At 42.1% G+C, this 14,887-nt stretch overlaps 1 protein-coding gene across 6 annotated transcripts in view; it reads left to right on the top strand.

Annotated features, from left to right (window-relative positions):
* The window catches only part of Evi5 (ecotropic viral integration site 5), a 132,614-nt gene extending 118,195 nt beyond the window's left edge, over positions 1 to 14,419 (top strand). For 5 of the 6 annotated variants that reach the window (XM_040733379.1, XM_040733382.1, XM_040733381.1 and 2 more), the window contains one exon: positions 10,928 to 14,419. In XM_040733379.1, the coding sequence (XP_040589313.1) occupies positions 10,928 to 11,239 (312 nt within the window). In that variant the 3' untranslated portion in view covers positions 11,240 to 14,419. Of the gene's footprint in view, positions 1 to 5,589; positions 5,603 to 10,927 lie in introns of all 6 variants that reach the window. The other variant, XM_040733383.1, reaches the window with a different exon arrangement.
* The last annotated feature ends 468 nt before the right edge of the window (positions 14,420 to 14,887 follow it).

Raw genomic sequence — 14,887 nt, 5'->3', positions numbered from 1 at the left:
CCATTTTTGTTTTTGTTGTTGTTTTTTGTTTTTGTTTTTCAAGACAGGGTTTCTCTGTATTGCTTTGGAGGCTGGAACTCACTCACTCTGTAGACCAGGCTAGCCTCAAACTCACAAAGATCCACCTGCTTCTGAAAGTTGAGTTTTCAGAGGTTTTTATATGTTAAGTATACTACTGTTGTCAGATATATGATTTCTGGTTTTTAAATGTATTTTTAAGCATATTTGTGAAACTAAACCAATTTAGTCTGTGTCTCGTGTGGTTTTCAGGCGTTCTTCTGTATAATATGTCCAATGCCTGACTTTCTAGATTGAAGCGTGATGTTTGATGGAGAAGAGGGAGAGCTTCCTCTAAAGCCTTAGTCCCCAGTGTGACACCTCTGACCTTCACACACATGCTTGTGCACACCTGCACACCCCACACAGATGATAGACAGATATGTAAACATTTGTCTGATAAAATATACAAAAAAACTTTCAGTTTCAGTATGAAAAGATTAATACCTCACTTATTAAGCAAGTAAAGAATCTCAGTAGATTATTTTCTAAAATACCACAAATGGCCAGTAACCAGTAGAAAAATATATTCAGCATTATTAATTACCAAGGAAATGCAAATCAGAACTACAGTAAGTTTCTGCTTCATACTAGCCAGGAACATATAAGCAGATAATGAACATTGACAAGGATATGGGTAATCTCAACTCTTTGTACCCCAAGTGGAAGGAGAAAATGGCACAGACACTTTGGAAGATAATGTTTATTTTCCTAAAAGGCTAAACATACTTTCCCTCTGCCTACCTGTTTCACTTCTGTCTTTATACCCAAGAAGATGAAATGTCCACACCGAAACGTGCGCGTGAATATTGACAGCATTGTTTACAGCAGTCAGAAAAGAAAACCATCAGATATCCATATGACGAAGGGGACTGGGCAACTATAATACTGATGTGTGCTGTAACACAGACAAAAGGGGTAAAAAAAAACACACATTGATGACACCACTTACATAAAAGCACAGGAGAGGGAAATCTGTAGAGACAGCCGTAGATCAGTGGTTCCCTGAGGTTGAAGAGGAGCTGAGGAAGACAAGGGCAGGGCATTGAGAGGGTGAGATTGTCTGTGTGTGTAATGAAGATATCCTGAGTTGGTTGTGGCGATGGCTATACCGCTCTATGGGAGACAGTAAGACCTATCCAAATATGTTGGCTGGCCTCTGTGTGGCAGTAACCCTGTCCCCCTTTTTCCTTCATTTTGAGGCAGAGTCTCCCTGAGTAACCAAGACCGGCCTCTAACTTGCAATTCTCCCTTCCAACATCTTGGGTCATAGTGTGTGCCACCATACGTGACTGACTCAACAGCCATATTTAAAAATGGATGTTCTTTGTCTTTTGGAAATTCCCTGAGGTCCATGAAATGGGCCTGTTACAGTGCTTAAAGATATATTGTAAATACAGAGATGTGTGCATCTTGTGAGAAGGAATTCAGAGCTCTATCATGCATCTTGAATGTAACTGGCACTCTGCAATTGAAATATGTCATCGTCAGACTTGGTCTTGATTTTCTGTTAACTTTGTTTACTACCCCATATCCCATTTTGTTTGTAGTTACTTGGGCTGTGTGCTTGCCTCAGTAGACAGTTTAGGACCTACCACAGTGCCAGGTATGTAGTTGACACCCTGGCTGTGTTAGTATGGGCAATTTTTCTTTTTCTTGTTCCTCAATGCCTTGTAGGAATTAGTGGTAGAATTAAATTCATACCAGAAAGGTGCTTCAAACAATTCCAAGGATGCCGTGAAGGCCAATTGAAGGTGATGATGTAATGATATCACTTAAGCCAAGATAAATGATAACTGGGTGTTCATTGGGGACAGTTACACAGAAGAATACAAAGAGCTGCAGGAGCGTTTCCCTGTGCCTCCTACCGGATCCTTTGACCCGCCAGAAAGAACCTGCACAAGTGAGACCACACCCAAAGGGATGTGGCCAGGTTCAACAGCCAGTATGTTCCTATCAAGCCAGTAGACCACAAAAAAAGTATACCTTGTATTGTCACAAGCAGTGTTACAGATGATTATGTCCATCTAATGACATGGCTCCCTTGCTTCCATGGTTCCTTGTAGCTTTCATCAAGTCAGTCATCATCATAAATTGAAATTCTTCCTAGCTTAGTCCCTACTCCGCTTTTTTTAATCTCTCAAGACCTAGACCCAGCCCCACTAAACTACTTGTAGTTTCTCAGCACATAATACATTCTAAGGCCGCTGGGTCTCGCCACATCACTTATGCCTGGATTTCCCATTAACGCCTGCTTATCCTTAACGACCTAGCTCGGTACCGTCTTGTCGTCTTGTTTCTCCCCTCGGGGCAGTGCATGGCCTCTGCTGTGGATTTGCTGACAGCAAAGGTGCAGGCTCTTCCTCCGGACACAAGACCACTGACTACAGGAGCCTTGTTTGCCCAGTTCTTAGGCATGAGTGCACTGCGTGCTGGAGTGCACTGTCTTGATTTGATGGGCTTTAGCAATTTCTGTTAACATAATTCAGTGCCAATAAAAAAGCTTCAAGAGGGCAAACTGCTAACAGTTTGAGTGTTTTTGAGTGCTTCAGCTAAAGGTTAAATCAAATGAAATGTTCGTGGTACTTTGATGTAGCCTTAAAAGTTCAGAGTGAGACAAGTGTGAAGTGATTTATTTCCTGTGACTGGTCATGAGTTTACATAGAACCCCACATATCCCCAGTCTCATTACCACGGCATTAGGCTGCCGTCTGAATATTGCTAATGGTTTCAGTTTTATCAAGATTCATCAGCTGCCAGGAAGATGACGCGCAGAAGTCGTCCCGCTCTGCTTGCCCACAGGACTGCATGCAGCTTGCTGTGTGGCAGACAGAGTCTGTAGATGGCTGCCCTCCCTCCCTCCCTCCCTCCCTCCCTCCCTCCTTCCCTCCCTCCCTCCCTCCCTGCAAGTGGGCAGGATCAGTTTCTCCAATTCCAAACTTTCTGCCCTTTTCACAGCTCTTTGCTGCTTCTCAGTGTGAATAAATCATTTCGTTTCACACGTTTTTACATAGAATCTTCAATTTCTTAAATGTTCCGTGTTTTTAATGACTTCCTTAACACTAACTCTTTCTTAAGCTTTAAGTTCCGTAGTGTTTCAGTGAAGTGTCTTAGTGTTTTAACTTAGACTACTTAGGTACTGCATGTTAGGGTTTTGGCTTACAATGATTAAGAAGTCATGACCTCTAGATGATCACTTTTATTGGTTTCCTGTTTGAGTTCTCTGGAAATCTTTTGGTTTGGGTGCTTGTTGCTAGTTTTAATCTTTGTCATGTTTATAATACAGTTTTTTTTTCTTTTTTGTTTTTTTGAGGCAGGGTTTCTCTGTATAGCCCTGGCTGTCCTGGAACTTGCTCTGTAGATCTGGTCTTAAACTCACAGAGATCCCCCTGCCTCTGCCTCTCGAGTCCTGGGATTAAAGGCCTGCACAACCACACCTGGCAATCATACAGCTTTTTATTTTTTCATTTTTTGGTTTTTCAAGACAGAGGTTCTCTGTATTGTTTTGGAGGCTGTCCTGGAACTCACTCTATAGACCAGACTGGCCTCAAACTCACAGAGGTCCACCTGCCTCTGCCTCCTGAGTGCTGGGATTAAAGGCGTGTGCAACCAACACCCGGCTCATATAGCTTTTTAAAGAAGCTGATAATTAAAAAAAATATTAGAGCCTGGTGATATCCTGTGTTTGGAGGGTAGAGTTGGGAAAATCAGGAATTAACGCCATCCTCAGCTTGGCAATGCTGAAGTAAAAAGAAAGACAATGTAGCATGTCATTTCTGAAATCTGGGAAAACTATTAAAAGTATTCTATAAGGAATTCAGTCTGTGTGGTGGTGGTGCATGCCTTTAATCCTAGCACTCAGAAGGCAGAGGCAGGTCAGTTTCTGAGTTCAAGACCAGTCTAATCTACGTAGTGAGCTCAGGACTGCCAGAGCCATTTCACAGAGAAGCCCTGTTCCAAAAAACAAACAAAAGTCCAAACTTAGGAGGAGGGAGTAAAAATGTTTATAATTTATCAGTCTGTGTGAAGCATAACGTATAGTCAATTCTTAGTGTTGTATATCATCATAGAAATGTATTTCAGCTTAAAAAGACCAGGGCTTTACAGATGTTGACATACAAACACACAGGCACAGAAAAGACCGGGGCTTTACAGACATTGACATACAAACACACAGGCACAGGAAAGACTGGAGCTTTACAGTCATTGACATACAAACACACAGACACAGGAAAGACTGGAGCTTTACAGACATTGACATACAAACACACAGGCACAGGAAAGACTGGAGCTTTGCAGACATTGACATACAAACACACAGGCACAGGAAAGACTGGAGCTTTGCAGACATTGACATACAAACACACAGGCACAGGAAAGACTGGAGTTTTACAGACGTTGACATACAAACACAGATGGAGCTTGCAATCTGATGTGACTCAGTCTTGGAAACTTACTGCAACTGTTTTGCAGTTCACTCACTGTCACATGACTCACTTCAATAGTTCAGACCTTGTCTAGTAGTGATCAAAGTTCATCTGGGTAGGGGTTTTTTTGTTTTGTTTTTGGTGTGTGGATAGCTTTTTCCACTTTGTTGTGGATTGATTGTCTTTTAAAATACCCATTGCTCTTTCCTCTTTTTTGAATCTCAGAACGTTGTGCTTGTCTGCACCATGCAATCTCTGGTCACACACAGGAGAAGAGATAATGTGCACCATTATCTTTAGTTTATAGTGCCACATAAACATGTTTTTAATAAATAAAAAGAATTCCTTTTTTCAGATGTCAGAATTGGGAAAATATCAGTCATGTCTCTTTAAAATCAAGTGTAAAAATGAACCCTAACATTTGGCAAGTTAATGATATCCTATAGTGTGCCTGGAAGAAAGCAAACACATAGAGAACATGTTATCTCCTTTGACCCTGTGGGCACTTGCCCAGGTGATCAAATTTTCTCAGCACAGATTTCTCTGCTGTGTAGTCATGGTCTATATTGAGAGGGTTCAAATTCTGAAATAAGGACACTTAATTGTTTCACAAAAGAAATTTATCCTAACCTAGTGGTTTGGTTCCTAGAGTAAACTGGTGGCAAGTTTCCACACACTTACATACATCTCATGATTATACAGTCCCATGGAATTTTAGACTGTGAAATAGCTTTGGTGATTGCAATAGCTTTTGCATTTGAATTTTTACTATCATGAAGTTAGAAGCTTGCTATTTCCTGTCATAGCCTGCATTCATTAGACTACCAAAGTAACAGCTTCTGTTTTCTTATTAACTACAAGGGTTTTGTGCCATATTCTTTGCTGGTTATTTGTCTTACCGCTCCCCTTTGTCAATTGCCAATTGGTCGGGGTTTCCGTGCTTACAGAGAAATCCTGAATTCTGATCTCTTCATTGTTAATGCAAGGCTAAAGTTCTGCTGGTTTTTAAAGTGGTTAGTATATCCATTGTCTTAGTGGTTTTTACATACTTTCTACATGGTCTTACTTTCTTTTACTCTGTTTCTTAATGCATAACACGGTGAAGCCGTCCACACCAGGTAAGAACAAGTGTCGTTTGCCCCGGGCACTGCTCATCCTACTGTTCACCGATATCTGCACCTAACACGTGAAAGGGTGAATGAGTGGATACAGTCAGGGCTAGTTCCGAGTCTTACCAGATTCCTAGTGTAGCTCATGAACATTGTATACTGTCTCTTACTGAATCTTCAGCTGCAGTCAGTAGTCAGGTGAAGACTGTAAATCCACTTGGACCACCAGCCTGGCAAACATTAAGGCAAACCAGAAGCAAAATTCCCGGGTGGTGCTGAGGCTATGAACCCTTAAACATGGAAGTCAGAGTTCTTCAGAGTGATGGAACTTTTGGGCTGACTTTGTGCTTCATGATGTGTGTCCTGAAGAACTAACCAGGCAGCTCCAAGAGCTGTGTGCTCAGAAGCACATGCAACTCCTTAGAGGGCAGGGCTCAGATTTCCCCGTAGAAGGATTGGTTGATCAGACCATGATGCTTTCCTAAGTGAGGTACCACTCAACCACCAAGGGATGACGAGACTAGGAGATGAATCTTTCTGAAAAGTAAGGTCAGGCAACTCAAAAGATAGGAAAAAATGTTAATGTTTATCTTAGGATATGGACTGTGGAATTGCTTTCTAAGTTGTTTTTTGTTGATATGTTATTTATATAGTAAATTTATAATAAAACTAAAGGCATAATAATGCAAACCATTTTGGCAGTTCCCCCGACAGCTTCTTTTATGTAGATTATGTCCTCACAAGAATGAAATGACCATGAGTGTGCAGATCTGTAGGTATGTAGTTGACACCCACTTGCAAAGGAGAAATTAGTTTCTCCAAAGGATTCTCACTGCGTGTACTACCCACACTAATGTGTACGTGCCCAGCAGTAGGTGGCCAGCACAAAATGAGCTCAATGATATTGTGTAGACTTTTTGTCTGTTTTGCTTTGTCTGGGCTTTCTTTGTCTAGTGGTCTATTGCTTGTTTATTATGGTTTCTGATTTTGTGTTTTTATTTATTTTTTTTTTTACGAGACAGGGTTTCTCTGTATTGTTTCGGAGGCTATCGGTCCAGCCCGGCCTTGAACTCACAGAGATCCGCCTGCCTCTGCCTCCCGAGTGCTGGGATTAAAGGCGTGTGCCACCACCGCCCGGCTCTGATTTTGTGTTTTTATAGATTTGTGTATGTGTGTTTTTCTTAAGCTTTCTTTAAAAAAAAATCTGGTTTGTTTGCTTTTTACCTGTTTCTTTTCTAGAGAAAGAAAGAAGGAATGGGACTGGGTGGGTGGGGAGCATCTGGGAGAAGTTGGGGGAGGAGAAATAATGGTCAGAAAATATTGAATGAGAGCCAGGCGGTGGTGAGGCACATCTTGAGGCAGAGGCAAGTGGATCTCTATGAGTTCAAGGCTAGCCTGGTCTATGGAGCAGCGAGTACCAGGACAGCCAGTGTCATGATTTAAGAGAGAAAGACACTATGTGACAGGGTTCAAGCAGAGGATTTTTTTTAATTAGGGAAAGAGATCATAAAGAGGGGAAAGGGGACAGGGGACGGCTTCCAGGGACAGGAGCAGAGGAGAGAGGAAAGATGGGGGAGATAGAAAGAGGGAGGGAGGGAAGGAGGCAGGGGGGGTAGAAGGAGAAACAGAGAGACAAGCAGAGCAGGGGGGGGTCTGTCAGGGCCCTTTTAAAAGGGACATAGTGAATGTGCACAGGTGGTGCTCTTAGCGGCTGCAGCTGAGGGCGTGTCCTGTCAGAACCCCAAGGACAGGCCAGTACAGATGCCTAAGTACTAATAGCCAGGACTGTTGCACAGAGAAACCCTATCTCAAAAACAAAAAACAAGAAAAGAAAAATTGTATGAAAAAATTATTTTCAGTTAAAAACAAAAAGACTGAGAAGTGATAGAACCAATAGTTGAGTCAGGCATGTTTACCATGACCTTCTCTGTAAGATAATCTGGGTTTTGACTCTTCAGGAAGGGTTCCTTTACTTAGAATTTGAGCCATGGTGACTGTTTCCACTCTCTCTCATGCTCTCTCCTCTCCCTCTCCCTTCCCAACTTCTTAGTGAATTTCAGAAGTACTGTAAAACAGATCAGGGACTATAAAACCTAAGTCCCATTTCACCTAGGAATTTCACTATTAAGGTATTTTTGTTGCTTGGTATCATAAGTATATTTGTGTTATATTTTCCCAAGAATTAATAGACAGTGAGCCTCCAAATAGTTTGCTTAAACTGTGTGTACTTTTCAAGACACGTAGAGCCAGATATGTTTCCGCCTGTGACTCTCAGCACTTGGTTGGCAAAGGCAGGAAGGTCATGAGTTCAGGACTACCTGAGCAACATAGTAGTTTTCATCAATTGTTTTTATTCCCTGATTGGCCCAAAAGTCCATCAGGTAAGACCAGAATCACAAAGGGAACTCATGGCTTGGATCAGCAGTGTTTAACTTAAGATGTGCATCAGGGGTTATTCACTTTGGCATTCATTCCCAAGCCCTGCCTGTGTCCCCATAAGAGACAGCTATAGGAAACAACTTGTTTAAGTAGAAAGCTCCTGGGGTCGCCCACCTCCAGGGTATAAACAACTTGCCTGTTCCCTGCAAGATGGCGTCCACTGAGGTGTCAGCCAAGACCAGGCAGGCTCTTGCTGTTTGGAAGAAGCAGTCCTGACACCGAGTTTCTTCTCACAGATCAGCTCTCATTGGCCCAGCCCCTCAGGGTTTGAACAGGGCATCTGCCGCAGTGCCATTCATTTTCCTTCATTCTCCTGTCACTCAAGTGAACCCAAGGCTTCGTGCATGGTACACAAGCATCCTGTCTGAACCACTCCTCCAGAACTCAGCCGCCAATCTCACACTCTCCTGAGACATTTACAAGGAAAACCCCGATTTCAGAATTTTAGTTCCTTGATGGAGGGTGTCTCTGTTTCTAACAAATATTGAAGATCATTTTCTTGGGAAGAGTGATTGATGGTCTGCTAAATATAGTTAGCTCCTGAGAGTCTGGTAAAGAGGGTCACAAATACTGTGTTTACAACACAAGGCCAGGGTCTCCGTGCTGCAGGAGGCCTAGTGTTGGCCTTCTTCCCACGTCTGGGCATGGTGAAGCCTTCCAGTGGAGTTGTGCTATGCAGCCCTTTCGAAATCATACTGGAACCCTGAAATTCCCTGTCCGGGTGCCCACTTACCGTACCCATGTAGGCCTTCCTCATCATAACCCAGTGTGCCCGTTTCTTAGTGCAAGAGATAGGTAAGGAGTAGCTTCAGTCTTACAACATTGTCTCTGTTTCTTTTTGCAACTAAAAATTCCTCTGTTTTGGTTGTCAGCGGTTCTCAAAAAGGCATTAGGCATCATCTTTCATGTTGAGAAACTGAATCTTCAACCCATAGTTAATTTTCTGTAGTTACATCATCTGATATAGGGGGCCACAACATGCTAATTATACTAAATTTTGTTAGGGCAAAGGAAAACCACAGCTTTCCAAACAACTGAGAAGTTGTGGTTCTTCTGCCACGCCCCTCCTCTGTAACAGCCAGGAAGAAGGAAGGCACGTGTTCCATAATATTTCCTCAGAGGGATCTGGGGAAAAAAAGAGAAAGGAAGAGATTAACTGACTGAACTCAACACTCAGAGCTATAAATCATGTGTTGCAATATGGCGATGGGGTGTTGCATCAGAGCGTGGCGGTTGTAATGGAGCTCTGGGTCGCACACCCTGAGAAGTTGTGGTGCTCGGTACCTTTTTGCTGAAGAGTCGGTGCCGAGTTTAAATTCCCTCTGTTATTGCTAAGGAGCAACACGTTTACTTCAGTTTCCTTGTCCCTCTGTGTAATTTTCCTCTCTTGCTGTAGAGCAGGGGCATTTCTTTGTAGCTGAGAGAATGGCTGGGCCAGATGATCCCTGCACCGAGCCCAGCACCCCTTGTTCCTGTTGTCACATGCTAATGTGTCCACTTCTTCCTGGAAGTCTCATCAGGAAAGCCAGAAGGCAGCATGGCAAGGCTGTGATGGCCTTTTTCTCAGAGCCGTTAGTTTTGAAAGTGTTTTAACACTTCCTGCCTATTTCACGTTGCCTTTATCTGAAGATTTGAAAGATAGTGACTAGGAGTTTGTTATGAAGAATAAGGATAAATGTTGGTAGGAGTGATGAGGGTAGGAATGTGAAGTGTATCTTAGCATGCCCTGTAATCCTCAAGATATTTGGTGGCTAATTAATGGTTCTCTGGTTCTGTTCTGCTTTTTTCTTTCCTTTTTTTTTTAATAGGGAAAAAGGACAGTATACAAGACAAAGGAAGGAATATCAAAATTTGTATTTGCAGCATAAATCCTCAAGGGCAAGATTGGTGTCTAAATATATAGTGGGTGTTTGTGCCCATGGTGGTGCTGGGAGTGGGCTTAGGTGGAGTTTAAGCCAAGCAGCAGCTGATCTCCGGGTGACGGCGCTTTTGGGGAATGTCGTTTAACGGCGCTTTTGGGGAATGTCGTTTAGGGTTAGACGAGCTACCAGTTCCCCAACACTGAACTCTTCTCTTTTCATCTCCTTATATGACACTGGCCCTGAAGATCTCAACAGAGAGAACAGGGTCGGTGCTAAAGAAGAAAGAAAGGGAAAAGAACTAAGTCCTTGAGAGACCAGTGTGGTCCCTGTCCATGTTGTCCCTGTCCCTGTCCGTGGTCCAGGGTAGGGTTGCTAAAGAAGAAAGAAAGGGAAAAGAACTAAGTCCTTGAGAGACCAGTGTGGTCCCTGTCCATGTCGTCCCTGTCCGTGGTCCGTGTTGTCGTCCCCCCCGCTTCCTAAGGTGCAGCAGAGAGAAGATAGAGGTGAAGCACACACTCTGAGTCATTTTTATCATTGCAGAATTACAGTAACATGATTTCAAGATAGTGTGTGCACTAGTGAAGAGTAGAAATATAGAGAAATATAGCTGATAGGCTATCTGTGATTCACCTCAGAGTAAACCAGGGACAGAATGGTATGATTTATAATGCAGCCAGACTGTCTACGCTGTGTGTGGAAATCAGGTAACGTACACACGGAGTTCATATTATCTTTAGTACAGAAAAGTTTTAGTTGAAATGGAAACTCTGCTATTAGCTGTGAAACCTCAGCAGGTTCCTCTCAAGTTTCCATTTCTTAATCTGTAGAATGAGAATAATAAAAATCTAGTACATAGGTCTGTCAGAGTCAGTTAGAATCTGAGTTATGTCCCATTCAAATGGATTCAAAATCATCATGTCTGTAGAGATGATGGCATCACCTTCCTTTGAATACAAACTATACTCTTTTCATGGGACAATTGTGTTTGCCTGGTTTCGAGTATATCTAATACTCTGGATTTTGTTTTCAACAGCTCAGGTGCCTGAAGGGCCAGAAGGCCTTCTCCAGCCAGCCCCCCTTTGATGGCATCCACATCGTCAGCCATTTGATAGGAGACGATGACTCGTTCCACTCGTCAGATGAAGACTTTATAGATAGTTCCTTACAGGAAAGTGGCATTGCTTTTCCTTTGCACAGAAAGCCTGGCTCTCCGTCCTTGAATCCCACGTTGGCAGACGGCAGTGAGAGCGAAACAGAGGACAGTGTGCTAGGAACTCAGGGGCATGACCCTGAGGCTCCAAAGGAGCCGTCCCCACAAAGAGAGTCCTACTCAACTACTGTCTGACCACCACTGTGACGGCCAGGAGGCCCTTAGGCAGCAGCCGCACAGAAAGAGTCTGGGGGCTGTCCCTCTGTCCTGTGTACATATATGTCTGTTTTTTACAGCCTCATATGACTGCCTTTGCCAAATGTTCCATTGCCACAGTAGACCAGAGTATGCTAATTGGTAAATGGGGTTCTAACAGTATTACAGAATATTAATTTTTCTTATTTAGAAAATACTGCTGTGTCTTATGAACCGTTTTCAAATTCAGGACTATGGGAAATTGGATTTTCTTTAAACAAAACCGCTCTTGTGCAATATTTTATCCTCATTGAACGAACTGTACATTTGTGTTTATCAATTTGTTTCCAAGGTGGCTGTCTCTAGACATTTGACCAAAACATAGAGGTGACTTTGTGTTTTGAGGGTAATTTTTTCTTCACTAAAATTTCAGCTTTGTTAGTAGGTCACTGAAGATTGTCAGACACAAACAGCTTTTTTTTTTCTTGTATAATTTCTAAACAAAGTACTTGTTGTCTGTTCAGAAAGTTTTTTTGTTCAGTTTTTAAATTTTATGTGTATCATACTTGTGTGTGTTAGTCAGAATAGTAGCAGGTAACTGCAGGTATATTATCTGTACATATTTATAAATCTGTGTCACCCGGCATTGACGTTGACAGTGACTGCTTTCAGCATTCCAACAGGACTTCTGTAAATAGCAGGTTAAAAGGAAGCTAAACACAGACCAGACACTACTGCTGCAGTAACCTTTACTCCGCACTCCGCACTAGCAGACTCTGACTGCTCTCTGTTCAGACACTACTGGTAGAGCCTGTGACCAATAAGCTTCACAATTAAAGAGGTGACAGCACGTGCTGTTTCACGCTAATCTATTTAACACTAGATTTAGCACTAGACTAGGTTCCAAGATGCACAGCAAATATTTCTGGAAAAAAAATCTGTGAGTATTGTATTTAAATTCTCTAGTTTCTAACCAACAGGTAAAGCCATAAAGAGCCCTTTCTTCTTAGTAGTTGCTTTGTATTTAGACTTTTTCTCTAGAAAACTGAATGCTTGCTATTTGTAAGTTGGAAACAACGCTCACCTGTGGAAGTCTGTGGTGGCTGGATGTTTTCCACCTCGGTTTTGTTAGTAGCATGGCCATAGAGGAAGACAGAATGTAGTGTGTATGGAAATACATTTTTGCACAGAATGTTGCATACATAAAGAGAAATATTTTATGAAATGGAGAAGAAGAAACAAAAGTAGTTTTCTTTCTAAAACTGTGTAACGCCTTACGCTGCATTGTGGGCCAGGCTTTCCCAGCAAAGGTGTCCTAGCTCGGAAACATGCCTTTTGTGTCCAGAGCACCCACTGAATTTTAGCATTTAATTAACCTGTAAATTACAAGCTGGTTATTTAGCAGAGCTAGGGTATTGATTTAGATCTCTCTCTCTCTCCACTTCTAGCTGATGAGTTTTTCAGCTCCCTGCTCTCTGGCAATGTTATTTCAGTAATTTTCATTTAAGTCAGTTTTCTAAGCATCTCCTGTCGAGATGGGTGTTCGTTAGCGTTATCAGTCAAGTTTCACTTAGCAAGAGTGGGTGACAGCACTACTAGTCCTTTAAGGTTCTCCATTGTGGTCCAGTGAAGTAAGAGGACTTTGTAGCCCTTTTTTTTTTAACCCTAGAACCCTCCCCCCCAATCAAGAACCCTCAATGGGGCTAGACCCTGTGTTTAGTCCCTAGCACCGCCAAAAGACATGCAAGCTCCGAGAATTTCCTAGGACTTCTGGTTTGGAACTAGGTGTAAAAGAACCCTGGTCATTAAAACTTTATTCATTGATGCTCTTGTGATTTGTACAGTGGAAAATTAGAGGCAACATCCATTCAAGGTCTTCAAGTCAAGCCAGGTTCAGTGGTGCATACCTATAGTCCCAGTTACTCGGGAAGCTCGAGCAGGAAGGTCACCTGAGAACAGGACCAGCCTGGGTAACATAGTAAGATTTTGTCTCAATTTTTTTTTAATTCACACACACCTTAGATGTAAATCTTTCTGGGTGTGAGGGTTCAGTAGGATACTGTGCCCTGATCTGGCTCTGTTTTGTTGAGTATAAGTTGAAGACCTTGAAGCTTTGGACTGTGTCCTACTGATGAATTTTATCTCATTGAAGAGTTTTGTGGGAGTAAACAGGAGATGACAGATGATGGAAAACCTTGCTCTCTTGGGATAGCGACCTTTCTGGTAACCTTGCCACTCCAGGTGACACACTGCAAGCCAAGACAACAGGATGGAGAAAGCACTTCAACAGACCCCTTCCCCCAGTACTGGGGATAGAACCCAGGACCTTACACACCACAGTGGGCAAGCTCTGTAGCCACACCTAAGTCTGACTTCTCAAAATCAGTGCATACATTGGGAAATGAGGCCAAAGAGATTGTTTTATACAACTTCTACACCGGTTCTTGTTGTTTGGATTTTTTTTTGTTTTTATTTTGTTTGGCCGATTGGCAGCTACTCCTGTCTTTTTTGCCGATTGATTGACACATCATATCCCAGCTGATTGGCCATTTATGTTGGAAGGAAAGGAAGCCTTTCCCAGCCCTGAGCACAATGCAGCCTGTTCTTTCCCAGCCAGTGCCTTTGATTGAAAATAACGTCTGCTGCTCTTGAAGTGTGTCATCCCTGGCATCATAAAAAGTCATTTGGTTCCTCACTCGCCATTTGCATAATGCACTATAATATTCAAATTTTTAAAAATTAAGGATATCAATTATGTTTTTGTAAGCTTTTCATGGCTAGTGTGGTTATCACATAGTACCAAGACATCGGTGGCCAACATTTGTAGAATCAGTAATTTCCTTACTAAAGCAATGAGTTTTTAGCCTGAAAGTTTATTAATTGATTTGAAAGTTTATAAATTAACTTAAAATTAATTTCTTTTTAATTCTGAAATTAGTTAAAATTCCTGATTGAAAGTAGGGTAGATGCTACTTTAAAATCCCAATTTTTACATCACATCCATGGATCTGCACACCCCTTCACTTCAGAGAAGAGATAGCACAGTAAGCATTGGACATGCAAAGTTACAAATGTATCTCATTGTACTGTGGATTTTTTTTATTGTAACAATGTATGATAACCTAAAAATGTTTACTTGTGCCTTTGCTTTAAATAATTAAAGTTTCTCGGTTTACAAAACTTTATTTCCTTAAATTATTTACTTTAAGCAGGAAGGGGGGTGCGGTCAAAGTACTCCTGAAGAACATTTGGCCCCGGAGAAGACGGGCACTGCTGAGGTCTCTGCTCCCTCAGTGGGGTTGTCCTGTCCACCTGCTCTCCACAGTGTGCCAAGCAGTCTGGGTGAATTTGACATCTAGTAGATATTTTCAGTTTCATAGACAGCCAGGTGTCTAGACTTGTTTCCTTCCTGAACATGGTGTTTGTTTTAATTATCAGTGATGGTATTTTCATCACAAATGTAATTTAGGTTATTGAAGGTATTACCAATGAATTTAGTAATACACCCAGATATGTGTGTTTTAGATTATCACATGGAGGCTCTTGCAGAATGAGTTTGTGCAGTGTTATTGGGTCAGTTTCATTGATTCAGAAGCAGCAACGTGCTGTTCTGGCTCTTCATGAAGATAACATGAAGTTTGCAAGCCT

The sequence above is a fragment of the Mesocricetus auratus genome, unplaced genomic scaffold, assembly GCF_017639785.1.
Source record: "Mesocricetus auratus isolate SY011 unplaced genomic scaffold, BCM_Maur_2.0 Super-Scaffold_100031, whole genome shotgun sequence".
Classification (NCBI taxonomy): Eukaryota; Metazoa; Chordata; class Mammalia; order Rodentia; family Cricetidae; genus Mesocricetus; species Mesocricetus auratus.
The sequence above is the reverse complement of the archived record's forward strand: the minus strand, read 5'-3'. Positions and strand labels throughout refer to the sequence as shown.